Source organism: Candoia aspera, chromosome 1 (genome assembly GCF_035149785.1).
Source record: "Candoia aspera isolate rCanAsp1 chromosome 1, rCanAsp1.hap2, whole genome shotgun sequence".
In the NCBI taxonomy this organism is placed as follows: Eukaryota; Metazoa; Chordata; class Lepidosauria; order Squamata; family Boidae; genus Candoia; species Candoia aspera.
Genome location: NC_086153.1, coordinates 73,665,980 through 73,691,854, shown reverse-complemented (window position 1 = coordinate 73,691,854; position 25,875 = coordinate 73,665,980). Strand labels below are relative to the sequence as shown.

Here is a 25,875-nt window from a genome sequence, read left to right as displayed (position 1 = left end):
TCTGATATACAAGAGTGTGCACATGCTCAGCAAAACAGAAAGTAATTTCCAGAAAAACAGTCTTGAAAATAAGGATGGGTCTGCAGAATCCAGAAAGCCAGATGAAGCTGATGATGCATGAAATTAGGATGAGGAAAATATCCAGCTCTTGAGACGCAGATTTTCTACCCCAGCACTAGACTGACTGTGCTACAACTGAACCAGCCCTTGCTTAGGAAAAATACAGAGACAAGTAATTTTCCTCTGAATTTTCAAAAGTATACTCAACCTAGAGACAGCTATTCCCATTTCCATTTTCTTTGCTTTATGACTTAAAGTTGCAAGTCATAAAACAATTGGCACTTATAATGACAGACCACAAAGGGAAGTTGAAGCATTTAAGTCCAAAGTGATAGTTGCAGCCCTCTTCTGCATGTCTGAAGCAACCTTTGGGTCAATTCTTGAAAATACTAAAGGAGAGTGGGGGGAAAAAACCTTGGCATTTCCAGATACTACTTTAGCAAAAATAATACAATCTCTCATTGCCATCTTTACATTTTATTGCATTTTGTCAATGTCACTTACTTTTATTATCTAATTGTGCTCGGTATTTACTAAAGCCTTTCAGTCTTACTCTTTGACCCAGAAGGTCAAGGAATTCTTCAAAAGCAGGACCTGCTGTCTCATTGTTATACATCTCTTCCTCAGTGCTTTGGCCTGCTTTGCAATATAAGATTCCAATCTTGTGCTGAAAACTTAGCTGAAATTAGGAAAAACTAATTAGCAGTAAATATTTTTCCATCTAATGTATATTGTATTATAAGAGACCAAGCTTTTTTTAAAACACACACACACACACACAAACACATATATAGTTAAATATTGAATTGAAATGGCAAATCATATGTTTTAAGTACTAAAATATGAAGTACTGGATAATCCTAGCATCTTATATTTTTGGATGACTGCAGCAAGCCAAGTGTTGCAAATTAATTTAGAAAGACTTTTCAATTTACAAGTCAGGCATCAGAACTTCTTTTCTCATTACAGCAATGTAATATTATCCAGAATTTGCATTATGAACATACATAGAAAAGATAAGTTATTTGTACTTTTCAGCTTTGATTGAAACCAAATGAAAAATACTTCTTGCTTCTCTCTAGTCCCTGCACAAACAATGACCTGTGGATTATTTATAAATGAACATCCTCATTCCCTAAGGTTTTCATTAAGTGGGGAGATTTGCCAGAAAATATGTCTATGCCTAGAGAAATAAGCATTGTAGTGAAATATGGTATGCAATTAACTTGTACATCACTGTACAACAGTACAAACTGTAGGCTGCAGGACAATGCTTAGTATTTGTTTGTGTGGGGGTCAAAGGTGGTAATGGAATAGCTGTGCCAAGTAAATAACTTATTTTTACCACAATGCAAGCTATTAGTCTGACTTAAGAGAGGGCCAGCATAAGCAACTATCAGAATAACTACTGCCATCTGGTTAAATGAACATCCAATATGTTTGTTGTAGGCAGCCATCTGTAAATAACGTAACATACAAGTAGAATGTACTTTATATAGAAGATGCTATTACTGAAAACCTCAAAATATTTAATAACTTCAAAACTTAATGACCATTAAGAGTATGTATCTTTTTCACTTATTTCCTACTTAAATTCCAGCTATTTGAAAGATTCCTTGTTGTGCTAATAATAGTTTTCTATTTTCCTAGCTAAGTGAAGAGTATTGGGGGGAAAAAAACTTTATGCAGATTTCCTCCCACTTAAAAAAAGAATAATTTTCTGTCTTGTCAAATTCATTGTGCTGAATTCTGACACTCATCAGATCTTAAAGCGTGTATATACTTGTCGTTGTTTATTCGTTTAGTCGCCTCCGACTCTTCGTGACTTCATGGACCAGCCCACACCAGAGCTTCCTGTTGGTCATCAACACCCTAAGCTCCCCCAGGGACGAGTCCGTCACCTCTAGAATATCATCCATCCACCTTGCCCTTGGTCGGCCCCTCTTCCTTTTGCCCTCCACTCTCCCTAGCATCAGCATCTTCTCCAGGGTGTCCTGTCTTCTCATTATGTGGCCAAAGTATTTCAGTTTTGCCTTTAATATCATTCCCTCAAGTGAGCAGTCTGGCTTTATTTCCTGGAGGATGGACTGGTTTGATCTTCTGGCAGTCCGAGGCACTCTCAGAATTTTCCTCCAACACCACAGTTCAAAAGCATCGATCTTCCTTCTCTCAGCCTTCCTTATGGTACAGCTCTCGCAGCCATATGTTACTATGGGGAATACCATTGCTTTATCTTCCTTCTCTGTGTATATACTACTATCAGTAAAAAATAGTGATCATTTTCTTGTCATCACAATAGACTCACCCTACTTCCTCCTCACCATTATTAATTTGTAAGCATTGTATGATTCCAATGCTCATACAACAATTCTTTTATAAGCACATTAACTGCATTCAATTTTAACTAAACTTAAATGAAATGAAATCCAATATGATTTTTGTTCTGGCTTTAAAACCACAGCAAAGTACCTCAGCCTGGAAAAAGGTATGTCCTTCTTTATACATGAGCCTCTTTACAAAATTAAGATGATTAAGATGACTAAACAAATATTCCATTAATGAAGAAAGCTAATTAAAACAGTGGTTTTGTTTTTTCCCCATATATCTATTTACATGATACACGCATATACGCAGTTTACTTCAAATAAATAAATAAATATGCCTTTTAATGTTGCAGAAAGCCAGATCTGCTGCATTAGCTCAGATAATCTCACCTTTATTCACTCTGAATTTAAACAATATATTCATTTCATTGCTCATGCAGTGTTAACTTGTTAAATAGTCCCAATTAGAATTTCAGTTGTTTGAGCCATCAAATTTCCCACATCACTATGAAGATTAGCATTGTGAATAAGATGTGCTAATTATAATTATAAAAGGAAAATTGGAAAAGGTGAAAGACTAGCAAGACAATAATTTTCTCCTTTTATGCAATTTGATGCTCTTAACACAGTGCTTCTTGAATCTGCTTGCTTGACTATTAATGCAAAAATCCTCTTTCTACTGTGCTATTTATCTATCAGAAGTCATTGCACTGAAAATCTTCAGTTCCTCTAACAGGTAAGATCAGAATCTCAAGTCTCTATATATGAAAAGGAAATAACACATGGGTATACAAACATTTAAAAAATGCAATATCTACCCCTTGTTCATCCAGCTTAAGCAACTGTTCAGACACTTTGGGTGAGTTGGAAGCTTGCCTTAGGCACTGAATATTCAATTCTGGTATTACATATCCCAATACTTCCTTAAGTGGTAAGCCTCGCGCTGTGCCATGTCTAGCAGTAGAAGGAATGGCATCTTCTAAAATGGCTCCTCTCAGTGTTGTAAGCTGTAGTAACAAAAGATGTCATTCAATATTTTTAACATTAACACAGTTTTCAGCAACTAACAGTGTAGACATACTGATGCTTAATTCATGATGTGAAGCAAGTTCAAATCAGTGACATCTGCAGGGGACAAAAACAAGCAAGAAGTTATCATGGCATTGTGATAAAAGCCCCAGTCCTTTGTGCACATGTGCAAAGTCAGTCCACATTCAAAAGGAAGAGGGCTTCAACCCACAACTGCCTGTCTTCACTTTTCCCTGCACACCTTAAGGATGCCACTGATTAAACAAAATAGATATATTTTTAAAAAGAAGATAAAATACATGCAGTATATGATTTAACTGTCTAAATCAATTCTGTACTAAATTACTTGCAGTTACCACTTCGTGTTAACTTTTCCATTGCTCAATATCCTGGGGAAGAGAGCATATTTTCAGCAGCATCACTTTCATATTTAAATTATTATAATGCCATCATGTTTTACTCAGACCCCTGAGTAAGGCAGGAAAGATATGGCTCTCTAGATGTTGCTAACTTTCAACTTCCTCCAGACTCAGGCCTCAGGGATATTAGAAGTTGCAGTTCAATTTGGAGGACTACAAACTTCCCACTCCATTTTAAATAAATTGCATAAACTCTATTAGCAAACTCTCTGCAAAAGCCTGCTTGAAAGTTCGTATCTCTGATATGGCCTGAAGTTGAAATTTTTGTAACTTCCCAAGTGAGACACGACAAAGGACAATCCATTAACAAAGGGATCCCAGAACTTTTGTTCACGTTGCACTACAATTCCCACAGAGTTATGGTGTCGCAATACAGGATATATGTGCTCATAGACAATATATCCTATTTATGGCCCAAAGCTAGCAATAAAACACAAGAAACTAATTGCATAGTAATAAATCAGTCTAGAGTCTTATGGGAAACAAGAGTCAAAAACTGAGAAAACAGATTGATTAGATAAATATCCAAATAATTAAGCCAGGAAATCATAACAGCCAAGGCACAAGGGTCCACAACAAGACAGAGGTGGGGCAAGAGTGCAAAGCTTAGGGTTTTTTTCCCCCAGAACTTGAAAGCTGCAGACTGAACAGTTAAATGCTGACATTCAGGTGTCACCCTTACTAGTATAGGTAATGGTAAAGGTTTCCCTTGACATTAAGTCCAGTTGTGTCCAACTCTAGGGGGCGGTGCTCATCTCCCTTTCAAAGCCGAAGAGCCAGCATTTGTCAGTAGACACTTCCGTGGTCATGTGGCCAGCATGACTAAACGGAATGCTGTTACCTGCCCGCCGAAGCGGTACCTATTAGTCTACTCACATTTGCATGTTTTCAAACCGCTAGGCTGGCAGCAATGGGACTAGCAATGGGAGCACACCCCGTCACGCGGATCCAAACCGCCGACCTTCTGATTGGCAAGCTCAGCAGCTCAGCAGTTTAACCCGCAGCGCCACCGCATCCCTTCTTACTAGTATAGGTATTAGTAATTTACTAAGAGGTGGGGGATTCCCTGGTCCTGCAAACTGCCTCAAGTGGCACTGGGTTTCAGAATCTACGCTTTCGATTACCTTCTCTCCTGGAGCAGGGGGGATTTCAACTAGTTCATTTCAATCAGCTGTCACATTTCTGCAACTATGCTTAGCTTGATTACCTTTCTGCCTAGAAGTTGTTAACCTACAAATTTCTCAGTCATCCCTTACTTCAGATGAGGAATCCTCCATCAGAGGTATGATTCGATGTGGCATCAAACTGACATGCACCCTCCTTCCAATCCAAAGGGGCTTTGTATTGATTTTTTTCATTTAAGGGGAAGTACTACATGGTTAGGGTACTGTCCATGGGCTCTCCATTTTCCACATTGCAGTAAAAAAATTCAGGTTTTGTTTTGTTTCATTTTTGAGTGGGCTTTAAGGCAGCAGGCAGGCTTACCTAGCTTTTCCTTTTTTTCCTATGTATTATTTGTTAAACCAATATAAATAATCATTATCATCATAATCACAAATGGCAACAATTGCAAACAAAATTTCATTTTATTTTAAGTATGGACACAAAACAAATGTTAAAATAAACCCTAAATCAACAGTGCAAATTTAAAAAAGAAAGAAAGAAAAAGAAAAGAAAAGAAAAAAGTTTTTCCTGTGCAGATTCGTATGCTTCAAAACATTGCCTGTTGATAAAATTTTTGAAAACCAGAATAATGCTCTTTTCTATAAGTTAACACTAATTCTTTTTTTGGGGGGGGAGGGCAGGTCCCTAAGCTGCTTGTAGATAGCCCAGTGACCTAAAAGCCACTCATGCAAGATCATTTGGCAAATTTCATGCTATGTACGTGGACTCAACAATGGTATTGCCAATGTACTATGAGGCAAGCAGACAGGTTCTATTAGTTTGTCTTGCTCCCCCAAACTTGTGTATTATATAAATTATATAGGGTTAATGAGATTGTACAGATTCAAAGGTATATATTTTTCAAATTCTTCTGATCTCCAAGCATAACAATAATTTGCTGCAAGATCTATACTTGTAGGATATTATTCTGAACAGGTAGGATATAGAGACTAAGCAGGATCTTCTATGGAGAGCTGTATGGATAAAAATTTATTGACTTTAAATCCATTTATAAACTGCTGCAATCACCATGAAAATTATTGGTGATGTACTACTACTTAAGAAGTCCAGGGGGGATCTAGACGGTAATTGGGGCCTCTTAAGAACATAAGAAGTGCTCTGTTGGTTCAGACCAACGTGTGATACATAGGAGTCAGTCAGATTCATTCACCAAGTTTACAGCCATGGACAAGAAGGTAATAAACCTTCCTAGAAGCTAGTACTGTAGTCAAGCTGTGCTACCTTCATTCAGGTGTTATAAACAGATATTAGTATCCTCCATGGATTTGTCAAGGCCACCTAAACTGATGTTAATGTGCTTGAGACAGGGAAATGTTTAGTTTAACTATTATTTGTAAAATAATCAATATTTTATCCTTTTATCAGGCCTGAATCTCCCCAAATTTAGCTTTCGTGGATGAATCTTGAATCCTAATGTAGTGAAGGAGCAAGTTTCCTTCTGTCCAAATTTCCGTACCAAGCAGGGCTTTGGGAGAATTATATACCACTTCTGAGAACGATCTGTTAGGGGAGTGGTTGTGGTAATGATGGGTGAGTGGGGCTGGCACAAGAAAGTTCCCCTCTGAGAACGGAAAGAGGAGCAGTTGGAAAGGATGGAATAAACAACTACACTCAGCTTAGAAGATGGCCAGTTCACCCATACTGCTACGAAGTTGAGTCATCTCCAGAATGAGAAATCATTCCCTGCAAGGGCTAGCGTTGCAGAGCTTGATTTTATAAATATTATAAAGTCAGTTACCCAAACACCTGCATTTCATCTCATTTTTCTGATGTTTTCACAGAAACATGCCTGTGTGTGATAGCCAGTATACTTACTGAGGACCTTACATTATATTTTACAAAGGCTCTTCATAAGCCCCATGATAAATCTGAAATTTTCTAGATCCATGAACAAAACTTTTTTTTAAAGTAACTTGTTATCGACAGCCACATTTAAATGTGTACTTTGTCAAATCTCTCTTAAGAAAAGTGGTACTTCAAATATTCTTCCTTTTAACTTTAATAAAATGACCAGTTCCATTTTTTAAACTTCACAAATGAACAAATATTAAAAATACTGTATTTAAAAAGAGAAACTGGCACCCTTCTCTTCCTTCCCTCTCTTAAATTTTTCCAAGTCAGTTCTTCCAAACTCTCTTCCCAAGTCAGTTTATAGTTCTATAATCCTCTTTGCAGTTATACTTAGCTTCTGCTTATTTGCTGAGTCTATCCTCTGATTTACCATCTGTTTGTCTTTGAAGAATGTAACTATTCTCTACAGCTACTTTCCTTAGTAGCCAAAACTGAGAAGGAAATGAATTTCTGAATTAAGAACTACTAGGCTCTAGGATGTCTTGGTACTTCGAGAAACATTCCATTCCATCTATGAATTTATTCCTAACATATTTAAAGCATACTGTTATGGGAAAAATACTTTAAACCTGCCCATATTTATATCTAAATAAGTGCTATTAAAATCAGGGTGACCTTCTTACAAGTAAAATTTACATACATACATACATACATACATACATGCTTATAGCATAAAGTGCAGCTATCACTCCACTGAAGTTTTAAGAGGAGTATGAGAATCTGAAATTGATATAATCATCTGGCTTACACACAACACCACTCTATAAAGTGGCTTGCTTGTTTAGATGGCATTTTACCTGAATGGTAAAAGATAATAGTAAAAGGCGAGTACAGAAAGACGTAGGAATTCTAGAAGATCCTAAACTGCAATAAAAACTGATGTGATGCTGCATAAAATGGATGAAAGGATGAGACTGTGGATAGATGAAATATATTGTTAAGAGCACCTACATGTGGAGATACATGTATATGTCTGTGCATGTACATTTTTTTCTGCATTCTCAAATATTCAAATAATGTTTATCAGATAAGGGTTGCTTGAAAGATAATTGATTAGAGTTCATTTGCACAAATTCCTTTCACTGAGTTGTTTATGAGAACAGACAGCAGTTCTCTTTATCCTGCCAGTTCTGTAGGAATCTCTAAGTGTGGACAGATAAGAGCCCATTATCTGCATTTAAGGTCAGAAGCCCAACCTGAGCAGAAAAGATTATTCAGAATGCTGTGGAGATGGCTAAATTGTTTGAAAGAAAAAAGCATGCATCATATTTAATAGCAAAAGAAGAAAAAAATACCTAAGCCTCCCACCTGCCAAAAATACAAAACAAGATGTAGCACACATGGATAGCTCCTTTACACCAAAATACCAAGCAAGAAACAAGCAAATTATTTTATAGTTTTATCTGAAACAGCTTCATTCTTCAGATCCTTTGACAATTAAAAATATTCTGTAATTAATAACCCTGGACTGGCATCTTTTTCAAATGAAAATTTCACTTTAATTAATCTATGAAAAAAGCATGAAGGCATGTTAATAGAATATTGTGGGTCTACATAGATTAGTACTTCCAAACATCCTTGGGAACTAATGTGCAAAAAAACATGGTAAAGTCAGTGCAATGATACTTCCTCCAGCCATCATAAATCATGGATGTTGGAACTGGACAATTCAGAGAATATATCTAATTCCACGCAGTTATCTACATGTGAAACCATACAGTCCATATGCAGGAATGTAAAATAAATACAGAATACAAAGTTCTGTAAAAAATGTGTTTCTCTTTTACATCTCAGTTCTGAAGCACTGTGGAAACCCTACCTCACTTGTTCTGAACACTATTCGATGGTTGAATTGTGAACCTTCTTTTTCCTTTCCATCTTCAACCTTCTCCCTTCGGATGCTGACTGCTACAGGTCCTAAATTTTCATCTATTCCAAAGTAGTTTTGATGCTCTGTAATGTTTAAATAGGAGAAGATAATAATGAAACATTAGTTTGACAGATTCCTCTTTATTCCACAGATGGGTATCTCTGGTTGATATTAGGAGATCCTTCCTTAGGCTTTTCTATGACTGATACCAACTTTAGTTTTATGCCAACTTTTATACCTAAAAGCATGATGAGCCATTCAAGTGAGGGCATCTATTCAATATTATTTTCAACTAAATACTAATTAAACAACAAACTTAATGACTAAGATCATATTTTGTCTGGTATTCTTAATTTAGATATCCTGATATTCTAAATTATTCTAAAATCAGTTAAACTTGTATTGGGAGGGAAATGCCTCCTTTAAAAAAAACAAATTATTTTCAGTTCACAGACAGGCACAATTCAACACAGATAAACATATTTTAAATGTCATTAACTTCAGTAGTATAAAAATCAAGGTTATCCACAGGAAGCCAATAATATTAAAGTGTGCCTTCTTTGATTGATTTGTATTCACAATATATAGTTGAATTTTTACATGTATTCAGCATCAGTACACTTAATTCAAGCGTGTTACTGTAATTTATCAAATATGCTCCATGATTAACCAATTTGCCTATCAACATTGTGCAAAACAAGGTAATTATTGATGATACGATACATAGCAACTCCCCCACGTAGCAGTCGCCAGATGTAAATTCCTAAGGTGATTTAGCCAATGGCTACATTGTGGAGCATAGTAGGAGCTGTAGCTCAAAAAACCTGAAAGCCACCAGGTGGGGGAACAGTTAGAGCTATTGGCACTATTTGTTTAGGATCAGGAAACTGTTAGATTTGTTATTTAACCTGTAGCTTCTCACTTCTAAATTTGATGATATTGGGAATGGGAGGCATGGTCCTTCTTCGAGGCCAGTTCCTTTTCATGTTGGTGAGGAGGAAAGGGTCAGCCCAAGGCCTCTGCTTTGCATAGTACCACAGGGCTCAACCCACTCCCATCTCTTCTTTAACATCTACATGAAACACTGAGTAAGGTCATCCATTAGCACAGGATTAAATATCATCAGTAAGCTAATGAAACTCAGTTATACATCTCTGCCCCAGCCATCCAGTGACACTATCAAGGTTCTTCCCCAGTACCTGGAGGCTATGCGGATCTGGATGTGGAAGAATAGGCTTCAACTCAGCCCAAACAAGATGGCATAGCTGTGGGTTTAGGACCCCCTGCATCTGGAGATCTACTGTTAATTCTGGATGGCGTAACACTCCCCCAGGCAGAGTTGGTGTGCAATCAGGGATTCCTTCTGGACTGATGGCTTCACCTTTGCACAAATCCATTTTGTGCACCAATTGCACCTGTTCCTAGATCAGGGGGCACCAATCATGGTCGCTCACGCCTTAGTCACTTCCTGCACTTTACATCGGGTTGCCCTTGAAGAGCATTCAGAAGCCTCAGCTAGTCTAGAATGCAACAGCATGTGTCTTGCGCATACTATGGTATGCTAATGTAACACTATTGCTACATGACCTATACTGCCCCCCAACAGGCTTCCAGTTGCAATTCAGGGTGCTGGTTGTCCAATTTGAAGCCCTACATGGTACAGGAGCAGTTTACTTGCAGCTCCGTGTCCCTCTGTGAATGTGATGGTATGTGAGAATGGCCTTGGGAGACAGGAGGAAGACCCACAGCCTAGGCAACGGTCTTCCTCCTGTCTCCCCAAGTCATTCCTACATACCATCACAGTGAAGCAGTGTCACATGATGGGACCCAGGAGGCATCCCTTCTCTGTCATAGCACCTGTCTTATGGAACAACCTCCCCCTGAGATTCTAAAGACCCCAACCCTGTTGACCCTCCAGAAGATTTGGTTTTTCCCCCAGGCAATTGTGGCCAGGATGTCAGCAGAGCCAGCATATGAGTACCTGTCTTATTCTATTAGAAAAATGTTTAAGGGGAATTCAACTGGTTTCTTAAATTGGTTTTTGTTTATTGTTTTTATCTTTTTGTTCAACACATTACATTAGTTAATTTTTATTAGTTAAGATGGGCAGCCATAAAAATCTGTTTAATAAATAACATAAATAAATACATCACCTCTTTTGGAATATTTGCAGAGACATAATTGTTATGCAATTTATTCTCAGAATAATTCCTCTGATCACATGAATCTAATGAAAATTATACCAACTTATAAAAATCCTTCTAGTATTACGATTCAACAGAGCTTTGACTTCCAAATTCCAAGTCTATATAAAACTGGACTAAAACCTATTGCTGAATCAAAGTTTGATATGAGTGCACTAAAATATAATTATTCTCTCCAGGAATTCTCCCTCCCTCCCTCAGCTGCTCACTCATCCCACTAATTTAGATGTGCAGGAAAGAAACAGAATCACTTTCTCTCAACATTATTGTTCTCTCAAATCCAAGCATGTTCTCCCACCCTTAAAGAAATACCCCATCCTCATTGATTCCTTCTGCATTCATGATTTGTTCCATATTCTTTCTTGGAGGGATGGAGAGAATTAGTTTTCTATGGAAGGGATGATTTCTTCTACCATGAAATTCCTCTTGGAACTTAAGAGCACTTGTTTTCTGCAAAAATGGCAGGTTTTACCCATACAGCACACTGTCATAATCGTAGCACTTATTTTCTCCATATAAATAAATGCCTAACTTGCACTACTAAAAACTATACAACTGGAACACAGTTGTAACATTGTTAAATAATCAGCCATGTTGGTTCCCAATGTTTCAATTATGTAAAGATTCTTAATATTGTTCTGTTTGGAAAACAAAACTATTTTTCAAAAATTAGTTTAAGGATCTACCACTTCTGCAGTCAGAAAAGTTTCTCTTTCTCTCTCTCTCTTTTTGAGGGCAAACGTAAATTGATTTCATGTTTCTAGTCATACATTCAACACAGAACAAAATACTTTAGAAAACTAATAAACTTGAAAGGTAGGGCATGTGTGTTATGTATCACTCCACATGTAATAAAAATTAAAAACAGATACTAAAAACATGGTACAGGCACAATGGCAAGAAAAAAAAGAAATAGTTGTGATTGCACAAAAAGCTTGCAATGATCTGAAAATAAAACAGGACACATATTAATGGTGGAAAGAGGGACCAGTGACTAAAGATGAAAATGGAGAGAGGGCAAATGGAGAGAAGCTCAGAAAGTTGCTAATATAAACAAAATGGACTGATTGAGATGCGCTCAAATAAAAGGAAGGGAAAAGGATCAGTATAACAGCTGTTCAGTGAAACTGTGAAATACTCTCAGATAACAGAGAAAAAGCAGAACAGCTTGGCTTCATCTTCTCTAACAACAGCCCTGTGTTCTGCTAGATAATTGTGACGAGCAGGTTGAAGGAGTATGATTGCAGCTTGAGGTTGACAGAAGCATGGTAAATAGGCTTTTGCAAAGTGGCACTACTTCATTTCACAGAGTTACCTCAAGCCTAATCATAGAAGCAATTCAATTCAAGGCAGCAAATTGGAAAGCATTCTACTTGTGCCACCAATAAAAGCATCAAGACAGGCTACTTCATTTCAACCAGTCGTTTTGGTTCATGAAGAACAGCTGAAATACCAGATGTATGAAGGGGGTCAAAGGGCTGTCTCGATCAAGGGAGAAGAAAGGAGCAGAGAACTATAGTCTAATACCCAATATCTGAAAAATACTAGACAATTTTGTAAAATTATTTGGAAACAACGCAGCCATTACTAAAAATCAGCACAGATGGATCAAGAACAAATCTTGATTACCCTTATCTCATTTTTTAAACCGGGTAACTTTCTTAGTGTACTGTGGAAATGCAGTAGACACAATACATGTATTACGTATTTGCATGTTGCAAAATACACTATAACCATTAGATTAACAAACTAGTTTTAAAAAGCCATGCCATTAGATGGATTCAGAACTGTCTTGAAAACCATGTTCCAACAACGCTCATCAATAATTCTCATCACACTAGAGAATAGTATTGAGTGGACTACCATAGTGTTCAGTTCAGGGCTTGAAGACAGAAACACTACTCAAAAAGATTTACAGAAAATTAAGCAAGACTAATGCAAAGTTCTTCACTTAAGAAAAAACAAATTAAATGCATAAGTATAGGATAGAGATATCTAGCTTGGCAATAATACATCTGAAGAGGTTCTGGGATTTTTAGTTGATTAGAAATTAAATATAATACAGCAGCATAAAGTTGCTAGAAAAAAGATAACAATTTAGGCGTTATCAATAGAAGTACAGTTCCCAAGAAAAACGGAAGTTCCATTTTGTTCTAAACTAATTGTATTGTACTTCAACTGTTTTGCCTAGGTTTTGGCACCATATTTAAGAGTGAACTGGGCATGTTTAGTCTTGAGAGGAGGAGAATGAATGGGGATATCACAGAACTTTTCAAATTCTTGAATTGAACAAAGAAAGTCAAGACATATCAATCTTCTTCTAGATAGTATTGCTTATAGTCTAAAGAACACTGTTCATGTCATATTTAGTTTTTAAAAGTAATTCCAGTTATGGTTTTCTGCAATAATGATAAATGACAAAACCAGACAAAAAACCACAACTCCAACAAAGCAACATGCATTTTAAGTAACTGAGTTGTGAGTTTATTTAAAGGGACCATAAAATCTAAGCCATAACCCTTTGAAAGCAAAAGATAAAGAAAATCACTTACCTTTTCCATAGAAGAACTTCCTGTAATAATAGGCACCAAGATCAATGTGCTCAATGATATAACGTTTTACTTTCTCTCTGTGAATTGGCTGATTTTCCCTTGGTACCTCTAATACAGAAACACCTGCATTTGTGCAATGTGAACTTAGTGAAGATTCAAAAGAGCAATTATCTCCTGAAGAAAAAGATGCTGAATTTGCTCTAGAGAGTGCGATCCTCCTATCACCTTCCCCACCAGTTTCATTCCTGAAATAAGGACAGTTCAGTACTAAATCATTACTCTTCCCATCACCTTCATCAGCATCTAGATTTTCCTTTGAATTTAGGTCCTCTTTACTTCCCAAAGGAGATTCACAGCTCCCAATCTGACTTGTTACCATTGTAGTCTGTGATGCAGCTGATGCCCCAGTGGTTATATTCTTTCTTTTGCCCACATTAATTCTAGTAGCCATTGCTTCATTTATATTAAACAGAATACTCTGAACATCATAGTGTGCAAAGCACTTTTGACAATTCCAAGGATGAACATTCTTCTCAAATCTACTATCCTCAAATTCAGATGCGAATTTTAGTGTTTCATGTTCACTTTTAGCAGTTCTCAGTTTTTTAAAAAGAGATGTTTCTACTGATTCTGATTTTAATCTCCATTTGAAAGGTTTATCCTGATCTCTACCAATAAGCAAGGTACTATCCATATAGTCCAGTCCAGAAATTCTGACAAATTCTCCTCTTGAAATCTGGGTTGCTGCATGGAGACTTGGAGAAATTGTGGAGTCACAGTGGAAAAATTCAGGAAGTCCAAATGGTGCATGTATTTTATGTTCAACATTCTCTACTGTATAGCCACGAAGCATTGCAAAAAAGTTCTCTCCACACAAACCTTGCCTGTCAATTGATGAAGTGCTACCATATTCCCGATGAAGAGCTGCTCCTGTATTTGGGTTCACAGCATTCTGGTCCAGAACATCCTCGGTGTCGATATCGCTGATTGTAACGTCACTGTTACTTCTTTGCCTTATAGGATGAAGTCCCCTATGTGGAGAATGGATAAAAATGTCCCCTAGTGCATACTTGGCCCCTGCAAATTCCAAATCAAGCTGTTCTTTTTGCTGTCCTTCATTCTGATCCCCATTTACTAATCCACCACTCTCACTCTGAGGTCTATCTTCCCAGGTAGCGTTGGTTAGTTCCTTGACACACTCTTTCTTAGGTGGCCATTCAGATACTCTGGCTCGGACTCCCATTTTAGGCACAGCAGGAGTACTGTTGGCTGAGTTACTATTTTCACTTTTACTGGTCACATTTAGAGATATGGGAGGACCCATATTACCATTCAAAGCCTTAAATTTTCTGGCAAAGTAATCATCTGATTGCATAATTCTTGCAGATTCTTTGTATTTTAAGGAACCTCTGCTAGGCTTGTGTTTTAATTCTTGTGAAGATTTCTTATCACTCATATCCAACCAAAGACAAAGGAATGCTAGGTTTTATCTTCAAGACCAGTGGTGTTGATGCAACATTTCCATTATAATAAAATAAGAATATATCTAAAGTTCGATCATGTTGCTGTTTCAGATGATAGTCTAGTGTAATTCATTTCTCATTCTTCATAAACTTAGATCAAGAATGAATTTGGAGTTTATTCACATCTACTCCGTGTACCTGTCCACGTTAAAAAAGAAAGAAAATAAATTAACATATATTCTGAAAAGAATGTGAAATGTTTACAAAAATATACAATACAGCACTTTCCCTATAAAAAACAAATTTTATCCAAGAGAGATCTATTTACATATATACTAATTAAACATTGTAAATAAATAATTAAATTAAATTAAATTAAATTCAGCCTGTTCTATCATTGTTAGGTGTAAATAGGCAATTTCATAAAACTGGTGAGGCAACTTTGAATATCCAACTATTCCAGGCTGTCTGTAGAGGCTCCCCTCCTGTGGTACAGCTTAACCTCCAAGGCAAGGAAGTTGTAAAGACATGGCTTTTCTAGAGAGGATTTGGGGATTGATTCTGGAGCCTTCAATGTCAGATTGAATATTTAATAAATATTAAATGTATATATTTAATATTTAGACTGTTTATTATATTACAGTATAACAGTATTATACTGTTTATAATACACATTATTGTTGTACTTTATTATCTTGATTTCAAATTCCCTAGAGTCCAGTTGGACTGAGGTGATGTATATATTCTGTAAATAAATAAATAAAGTTAGAACTAGGAAAGTAAAATAATTCTGCCACAGAACCCCCTGGGCATGAATGTTGGCAGTCTGTTCCTACCAATCTTCACTGCAATGTTAAAACATTGGCTAGCATGAGCTTTTCCTGATCACAAGAATGTGAAAACTCCACCTTTTTAAGGTCTGTTACTGAAACCTGAATATAAATTATGGTGCTTACATTTTTAAAAAGATCTTAGATTAGACAATACTGCATTTCAAACTTGAATCAAGTAACATTATGTATCAATGAATGTTAGCAGGTTTATTTGCATTTTTTAAGATTTTATGTTACAAAACTTAAGGGGAGATGCATACAAAGTAGAAATGTGCAAACCAGCCAAATCTGACTCTAATCTTTAATTCAAATGTGTGATCTGGTTCAGTTTGGACATCTGAATTGAATCATCACTTCTGAATCAATTTTGATTAAAATGTTTACTGCACATCTATGGAAACCATGTAAACATTTCAATTGATTCAGAAGAATCTGATTTGAGAATTGAAATAGAATTGCTAACTTGATGAAGTTACCATGTAACAGACCGTCAAAACTGAAGCTTACCCCAGCTTCTTTAAACATGAATGAGCAGCATGAGACACATGAATTTATTTTGCAGAAGTGACAGAATCCAATAGGTGTTTTGATCTGGTTCAGCCATAACAGTCTGATAAATCATGATTTAATCAGATCATAAACAAGACAATTGTTTGAACTCTCCCTTCTCCCACAGCACATGCCTATAGCCTCTGAGGAAGTAGATAGGGAGCTGCCCCAGCTGTCTACTGCCACTTGTGGGCTTGATCAATCCCCTTCCCTGCTTCTTAAGGGATCTGATAGGGGTCATGACAGACTGGATCTGGGAGGTGGTAACCACCTTTCTCCGCGAAGTGTAGTGACAGCAGTCTTGAAAGAGACTATGGCGTGCTCCCTCTTCAAAAAGGCCATCTTGGATCCATCTGTTTTTGTCAGCTATTACCCTGTCTATAGCCTTACCTTCCTGAAGAAATTTATTAAGACTGTGGTCAGTGTACAGCTACCATATAGAAAGTGGATAAACTGAACTCTTTCAGACTGGATTCAAACCTGGAAATGGGATGCAAATGACTTTGTTCACTCTTGTGGAAGATCTGTGTTGAGACCTGGATAGGTTTGTGCACCCCTCCTCGTTCTCTTAGACCTCTCAGCAATTTTCAGTACCACTGAGCATGATAATCTTCTGGACCATTTAGACAGGAGAATGGGAGCAGTGTTCAGCAGGTGGTTCTGCTCCTTTTCCAGTGAGCAATTTCAGCCTGGGGGGAGGAAGATAAGCCAAATAGTTGTTCTCTTGTGGACAGCTCTTGGCTTGGACCTTTCTCCCGGCTTCTTAACTTCTATGCGAAGCTGCATGGAAAGGCCATCCCTTAGTTTGGTGTATGGGACCATTAATATAATGATGATACCAACTGTACATTGTTACCATGGGCTATACTGGAAAAACTGAAAGTCTTGGCCCAGAGGTTGTGAGAGTCTGGATAGGATAAAATAGGCAGAAATTGAATACAAGCAAGACAGTGTCACTATTTGGTCATTAGGGTTCTCTAGCATCTCCAGTGTTGTCTCTTGATGGGATGATATTGCCGTTTGTGATTTGTGGGTCCTTCTGGAGTCATGGCTACTCCTAGACAGTGGGAAGACGCTGAGATGCAGCTCTTTTTTATACTTCCCATTAATGTATCTCCACACAATTCTGTAAATTATATTACTTTTATTTCTTTTCAAGCATCTTCCATGTTCTTTTTCTTTAAGTCCATTTCCAAACTATTCTGTTAGAAGAGTAATCTATCCTTTATCATATGGAACTTGTGCCTTCTCATCCTATAGACATTCTAGATTTTTTTCCATTTCTTTCCTTTTCTTCCATGTCCTTTTTCTCCAAAACCCACTCTTCACATTTGTACATAATAGTCTGTCCCAGATTCAAAACATCTCAACACTCTTGTATCCCTAATTTTCTCAATCTTTCATCATAAATCAATCATGCTTTTAGATTTATAGGGACGCGGTGGCGCTGCGGGTTAAACCGCTGAGCTGCCGATCGGAAGGTCGGTGGTTCGAAACCGCGCGGCGGGGTGAGCTCCCGTTGCTCGTCCCAGCTCCTGCTCACCTAGCAGTTCGAAAACATGCAAATGTGAGTAGATCAATAGGTACCGCTTCAGCGGGAAGGTAACAGCGTTCCGAGTTGTCATGCTGGCCACATGACCCGGAAGTGTCTATGACAACGCCGGCTCCAAGGCTTAGAAACGGAGATGAGCACCGCCCCCTAGAGTCGGACACGACTGGACTTTACATCGAGGGAAACCTTTACCTTTACCTTTAGATTTATATTCATCCCTTTACTATATGTGCATACATACTATAGAACTTTTTATAAGAAGCTACTTGCTGAACAGTCACAATTCTCATTTCGTCTAGACTTTCCATATGGCCCAGTCATTTCTTCTCTTTCTCATCTCATTCCCACCCATCCATTCAAGCCCTTAGCTGAATATTTTTTTCCCTCTTGGATCGCATTTATTCAGAAGGTTCCCAAAACTCATATCTTGTTTTTCCATTCTTGTAACGGTTGCCTTGTTTCCCAAAAAGACACGGACTCACTTAGGTGGGGCTAAGGATTTCCGTTTAATGAGAACAGAGTGCATACGCGCAAAAAGACGGGAATGCAGACGTGGTTGCGGGGTACCCCGTAAATACCCGCAGTGCGGACCTGGCCCTTCTCCACCCCCTATTGTCCCACAGTCTGGATCCTGATGGGCGATCAGGATGCGATACCGGTCTGTTGATGGGCGATCAGGATGATTATCGCTGGTCTCCTCTGTCTCCTTCCCGTGTCTGGTGCAGGTGTGTCCCCCGGGGTAATGTGGAGATGTCCAGGCAATATGTTGATGGCTTCTCTGGTCTCCTTTGTCTTTGTGATTGCTTTAGTGTTTAAGTGATTAGGATTATTCCTTCCTCCTTCCTCCCCTTTTCCTGAAAGGCATGTTCCCTGTTGTGATGCATGGATGCCTTGCAACGGGGAACATGACAATTCTCATCACTCGCTAGAACATAGCATGCAACTATTACTAACTGGGCACAGCAATAAAGCTCTCTCTAGGAATGCAAAAATACTCTCATGAGCTTAATGGATAAAGAGTCAAGATTCAAGAGTTACATACATAGCTTTTATTGCAGATGCAAACATTTCTGTTAGAATGAAGATCAGGTACTGCAGAATCTATGAATCCAACCATATTTATATGTCAGCTCCACTGTACCTCTTTCCCCTTACCTGACTTTTTGCCATCTGTTTCTTAAGTTTGAATGTGGAGAGATATCTGCACAGTATTTTCATAATGCCTTTATCTGGTCTTAGACTCATTACCTGTGATCTTGCCAGCATTAACCCAATACTACAGATTCCTATTTTAATATATATCTACAGTACCCATTAGGCTTCTCCCTGTGAAATATTGGAAGTATAGAATCCTCACAGGTAGTGATAAATCTGCTTTAATGAAAGAATTAGTAAAGCTGTTAAAGAAGAAATCCAGCATATGCAGAGTATAAGAGACAAGCCATATATAGTAGAATCAAGGTTTAAATTCTAAATCTCTTCCTTCTGCCTTATATCTGAAAGCTTCCTACTAATAATTCATATCTATGTATTATTACTGCAATGGACCAGTCTGGTTTCAGTACCTCTGTTTCTGGTGTTGCTAATCTAGCCCTTGAAGCAACCTAGATGAGTCCAATCCTTATTTTTTAACACAAGTTAACTCTTTCATTCATAAAGAAGCCTATACCTTCACCTCCCTGCATATAAACAACTGTGCTCCACAAGATCAATCCACTTTTATTCAGATCTACTACATCCTTTCCTTTTCTCTTAGTTTCACAGACACATGATGTATTTTTCTCTTCCATTTCATTTGCTAATTCATACTCTTTATCATGTACTCCTCTTATATTACAAGTGCAATATTTCACTTTTTTTGAATTACTACCAGGTAGGTCCATAGATATTGACTCAAATCATAATGGACAGTAGAAGTCAGTCAAGACTTTCATATAATACTCATATAATAAGGCAGACCAAATTACCATCACTACTTGTACCTATACCACATGCACAATAAAAGCACATTGCTTTTTCCTTTAGTCATTCTCTACTAAGCTAGATCTACAATCTAGACACATCTTGCATTACTTCTGAAGACTGCTATTCCATCTTTTCAAGGTAGTGATACCTAAAAGGGTATCAGTTTCTGTAAGCATATATTTCATTCAAGCAATGTTCAACTTTAAACCTTCAGTTCTAAGAATGCTTTTCATGCACAGAGATCTCTGGATGCAGCTAGGATATACTGAATTTTGGAAAAGGAAAAAAAAAAGCTGCTGTTACTTTAATCTGAGAACATTTATGTAATTATTTGGATTTTGATTACTACATTTTGAAGTGATGTGACACACACTGCTATCTAAAATGGAGCTTCCCTGTAAGAACAATGAGTCTTACTGTACCATTGGTTGCTCAAATTAATATTTAATTAGAAGAGACTGTATTTTTATAGAACAGGAATTGGTTAAGATGACTCCACAAAAACCAAAGTAATTCCCAGCTCTAAGATGTTTATAATTAGAGCTATCAGAACAGAGCTGGTGCCCAATAACATTGCAGCATTGTGTTTCAAAGCTCAGATGGCCCGAGAATGCACAAATAAAGTGAAGAGCGATGAGGGCAATTGAGGACATATCCAGAAGATGCCAAGTTAGATCTAAAAGTAAATCTTTGTGATTTTTTTTTAGTGGAGCTAAAAAATAATGGATGGAAGGTCACCCATTATAAAACATGACACAATTAGTTGGAAAAAAACACCTTGATTTTAAAAAAATGAGTAGAAAGCTTTATTTTGAAGGTTGTATTTCTACCAATAAATCCTCAGCCTAGTAGGAAAAAACGAAGGTGAAGTTTGCAGCATGAATCTGTACCATACATGCGGGTTACCAAGCTATACATCAGAAAATGGAAGGCGGAGATACAGAGGAAGAAACCTTTCAGATTAACAGGAACTTTTACCCATCTCCACCAAAATATATAAAACACTTCAGTCACCATACTGTGACAAAGGCCCAGCAATACTCTGCTTGCTTTCATCTATATATATTGCAGTGAAAGCATTTTTAAAAATAACATCTGAACATTTTCTATTTGTTAGAGAACCACTTGCTAAATGTTTGCCAAGATTTGCTTGTGGTGGCAGGATTCTAAAATTTACAAGCTGTGACTTTAAACTAATGTAATTGGTTAAGGCTTATAGGGACTCAAAATAGATATATCTATTTTTCAGCTAATTTCCCTAAACTAGACTAAAATTGATTTCGCCAGTAATATATTCAGCACAATGAGATGATCTTTGTAAAAGAACCTTTCCTTCCGTTCATACAGCAAGCATCCTGCAAATACAATTTCACATTCTCTTAACTACTGCATTTTTGTTTCCAGGCTGGAAACTCAGCTGCAGACACTCTGTGTAGCAATGAAAACAGAAAAGTACTTTGTTTCCTATCATGCTGTGGGGAAGGAAAAGAGTGCGAGAGAAAGAAGAATGAAACAGGTATTTTCAATATTTGATGTCTTGATTCATAAGAATTCTGCTAATTGGCTGCAATGCACAGTAAAAAGAAAAATGCTACATGGCAAACAAAAACAGAAAGGTTTATTTAATTCAGCTATTAAACTCTTTATTTTATTTAAAACAGGAGCAGATCTGTGTAAAAGTATTGCAGTGTTGTCATCAAAAATAAAAATCAGAGGTGAAATGAAATCTGATCCTAAGCAGTATACGGGAGGAGACAATACCGTAGTTGGCAAAGACAGACCCCAAAACAACAGAAACAGGAGTTTAAATTAAGATTGAGGTTTCAACTAAGAATGACAGACTAAGGATCATAAGCAGACCAACGATAGTTTAAGTATTTTATTATTATAAATAAACCAAGTAATTGTTTAACTGAAAGTCTCAGGCCCTTTTCTGAGCAACAAAGAAGAGGTGGGCTTTTTTTCTGCACTGAATAGAACATTTGGAATTTTGGGAACATATTGTTGGATTTCTCAGACAATGACAACCTTGGTGGATGTGGTCAGCCCCCATCCAGTTTAAATACTCTTCATCATTCTTTTTAGTCCCCTTGGATATTCTCAACCATTCCAGTTTATCCCTGTCTTGTTTCTGGAAACTTTTCTGGAAACAAAACACTGGTTGCAGCAACCCACCTTATTTTATAAGAACACCTAAGAGATCCACCAACATTCTTAGAAATAAATGTGATGCTGGAAAGCCCTAAGGGAGAGGTATGCAGGTAGATGGGTGCTCACAGGCACTGTGTTACTTATTGTAATATACAGAATCATTGAACCTCAGCTACTGATGGTGCCTGAGCTAAACTGGGTCAGGCCTCCTTAGCACTTGGATGGTAACTAGTAAGGCTGCGGACTAGAATAGGAAGCTGAAAAACAGCCCAGAAGAAAACAATGGCTAATCCTTTCTATACCATTGCCAAGTAAACTGTATGGATGTGCCCATGAATTCACCATACAGGTAGTCCTTGTTTAGCAACCACCACTGGAACTGGCAACTTGGTCATTAAGCAAAGTGGTCGCTAAGTGAAACTGACTGCACTTATGATTTTACTTCAGTTTTCCTTTGCTTTACTGACCTGCGAAGGTTGTCAATGTGAGGATTGGTCACAAAGTTACTTTTTCATCACCATCGTAACTGCAAATGGTCACTAAATGAGGCAGTCACTAAACAAGGACTACCTGTATATCAAGGTTGACTCACAGCAGACTTTACATTTTAAGGTAACTGTAACTAAAATAACTGTTTTTTGAAAAATAGTATTTGTTTTGTTATCTTTCTATACTTATTTCCCTTGGCATTTATATTACCTAGTTAGAGATTTTGACCCAGCTCTTTACAATCTTTAAATCTTTAAATCTAAATTTTTAAGGGCATGATGAAAGAGAAAAATCAAGAATTTGCATGGTGAGTTGTGATAATTTCTGCTTACCTCTTCTTGCCAGCAAGAGCAACTAAACAAATCTGACTGGTTTAGTATTAAGATCCTGGCTTGTTTCTCTCTAAAGCAACAACAAACCTGGTTTATGATGCTGGTTTAAGAAACAAGCCAGTGTCCAGTATTTGCCCATTACAGTTAGCAACCCATTTATAGAGCTAACCAGGTTTCTTACTCACAGGTCTCATTTTCCACATTTAAAGTGGGATTGGAGAAGCAATATTTGTATGAAAGGAGTCAAGCCTAAAGAAAGTATACAGGAAGCAAGACAAGGCAGAATTTCTAAGTCTCTTACCTACTCTCCAATTTAGACTTAAAATTCACCTCCCTCATATCAACAGGGGAAAAACTTGAACACATTTGACTTTCCCAATAGAATCTAGTCTTGAAAAAAAAAAGTATTACATTTATACAACCTCTCAAAGCTGTTCTCATAAGGAGAAATGAAACAAATGGCTTACTAAGGCCATATTTACACAGCTGCTTTGCCATATGTTTACCTTCCTCTTTTCCAAAAACATCAGCAAGTTCAGAGTACTTTTCTGATAAAACAGGATTGGCCTGTGAAGTAAGATGATGGGGAAATTTATTGATTTATTAAATTTGTTAAAACAAATGTATATGGCCACCCATCAATCAGAAAGAACTCTGGGTGAAGGGAAATGTGGTTTTATTAGCTGCAATTAGAGATTGTGACAGTTCTTTGATGGAAAGGACACAAAGTCCAGTGAATGTCAGAAATGTGTATCTGTAACCAATCTATCCCCAGGACAATATGGCCATGCAAGGAAGGAGTTAAATACAGTTGCAAGGTTCCTAGATGGTCAAAGTGAGAAGCAATGGGATTGGAAAGTAGACACATGCATTGGATACTCTGTGGCCTGGGTGGACAAGACAAATTGCTACAGAAGATAATCAAAATTAGCCAGTGCTCTGACTCCAATCGTGCTGAAATATGTATTTCAGAGCTCATTGGAAAGCGTTAAATAAAGTGTTGTCTCCTAGTATCTGAAGTCTGTGGGCCCTTGCTCAAAGGAAGGCTGGTGATATTTCCTAGATTCTCAGGCTTGGAAATGAGATGGACATTTACTTGATTCCATAGGTGCAGCATTTTAGAGCTGATTCAGGATGACAAAGTTTAAGCAGGGCTGGCAAGTGTGAGGTACCCTAAATTGTCACAATAAAAGCATGAACCAAGAACACATCTGCATTGTTTCTCTAACTGATGAGGGAGTTCTGACATAAAATTGCTTACTAAATTAAATGAACTTTAATTCTTAGTAAGTGGATACAGGATTGCAGTTCTAGAATTGTTCCTTTTCCCATTTATTTACTGAGCCATTTATACTGCTCCAATAAAGAATGGTTGCACTCCTGAGAATTAGTTCTATTCTTAAAAGCGCTGTAAGGAAGCTTTAGGCCAAAGCTATAAGAACAATTTACAATTTAAACAAAAAATTATAAAATTCACAAGTACAGAAATAAATAAATAAATATCTTGGCACATAATAAAACCAATAAATACATCAATCTTGCCATAGAATAAAACCAAGGAAAAACAGTCACAGTTCAAAGTCCTAAAAGATGCGAATGCATTTTAAAACCAAACGGTTTAAAAAGCCTAGGAGAAGTTTTGAAAAAGGCTTTACATGGTAACAAAGAGAACTGACAAATTTATTTTTCCCTGCAGAGGTAATTCAGTAACCAGGTGCTACCATGGAAAGGCTGTTTTGCTAGTAACTACTTACCTAATCTCAGCAGCAGCACCTGGAGATAATAAGATAACGCTGAGGTAAATATTAGCCGGATAGTTTGACTCATTTAGCACTTTAAAACGTCTTTACCACCACTTTGAACTGAGCTTCAAGACAGGGTAGGCTTGGTAAATCTCCCTGAAAGGCACTCTTAGCCAAAAAGGTCAAGCATGCTCAAGGCCTTTGTGGCTGGACAACTTGGCGAAGGCTGGGAGCAGTCCTCAAGCTACCCAGCCTAGAAACGCTTTGGCCGGAGCTAAGGGGGAAGGCTGAGGGAAGCACTGACCCAGAGTGGTTCAAGGCCAATCTGTTATTTCATTATGGCAAATCGTATGTCCTCTGTGCTTTGGCAAAGCAAATCAAGCCAAGAAGGTATCAGACATCTTTCAGAGAGAGCATATTACAGCCATGCTGGCCCCCCAAAGAATTTCTGCAGTCAAAGCAAGATGCTTGTTATTACAAACCAATCTGTTGCTGGACTGGGCCCTACCTACTTGCTTTGCCTAATTGGAGGAACAGCCTCTCCCATATGTAGTAGCCCAGGAGTTGCATTCTTCAGATAAAGGTCTTCTGCCAATGCTGCTCCAGAAAGAGGCCCATGGGGAATCTAGTTGGGGCCTTTTAGAGAAGGCCCTGACCCTTTGGGATCTCCCCATCAGCAATTCTGCCACTTTTCTGGCAAGCTTATAAAAAGTTTTAAAACACTTATTTATACCTTAGCAAACTGGAACAGCCTATATGGGAAAAAGGCAATCTAGGTAATATATTGATCATACATTGTTCTGACTTTGATTTTCATCTTATTTTTTACTAAGTTATGTGATGATTTATTGTTTTAGAATATCTTCAATTGTTTTATGACATTTTATTCATTGTGATCAACTGGATATTGTTAACCACCACAAACTGGCTGTGCTGGGAGTCAAGCATCATAAACAATTGTTTAATAAATCAATTTAATCAGGGCAGCTCCATAGCCCAAATCACATTATCAAACTGAATCTGGGTCACCCTGCATAGCATAACTTCCATATTATAAATAAGCTTTCATCATTTAAAATGTCTTCCTACTCCTTATAGTCCAATAGTTAGTGCTTAAGGTTATCAATGTTCATCAAATACTGTTATCAAAAGTAACCAAACATTTATGATAATATGCAAACAATGTATAGATGCCTTTTCTTTCACCTCTTACATAGATACGGACTGCAGACAAAAATTTGTATAATGTGCACTCGGAACTGTAAATGACCTTGATTTTAATAAACATCAAGCTGCTTTTGTTAG

At 37.4% G+C, this 25,875-nt stretch overlaps 1 protein-coding gene across 6 annotated transcripts in view; it reads right to left on the bottom strand.

Moving 5' to 3' along the window:
* SIPA1L2 (signal induced proliferation associated 1 like 2) overlaps positions 1-15,145 on the bottom strand; it is a 70,009-nt gene extending 54,864 nt beyond the window's left edge. For all 6 annotated transcript variants that reach the window (XR_010068182.1, XM_063306819.1, XM_063306828.1 and 3 more), the window contains exons 1-4: positions 13,495-15,145; positions 8,688-8,821; positions 3,203-3,391; positions 565-739 (exon numbers count right to left, since the gene is read on the bottom strand). Coding sequence is in view for 5 of the 6 variants with exons in the window: in XM_063306819.1 (XP_063162889.1) it covers positions 565-739; positions 3,203-3,391; positions 8,688-8,821; positions 13,495-14,950 (1,954 nt within the window). In the remaining variant the exon portion in view is untranslated. The remainder of the gene's footprint in view (positions 1-564; positions 740-3,202; positions 3,392-8,687; positions 8,822-13,494) is intronic.
* Between the last annotated feature and the right edge of the window lie 10,730 nt (positions 15,146-25,875).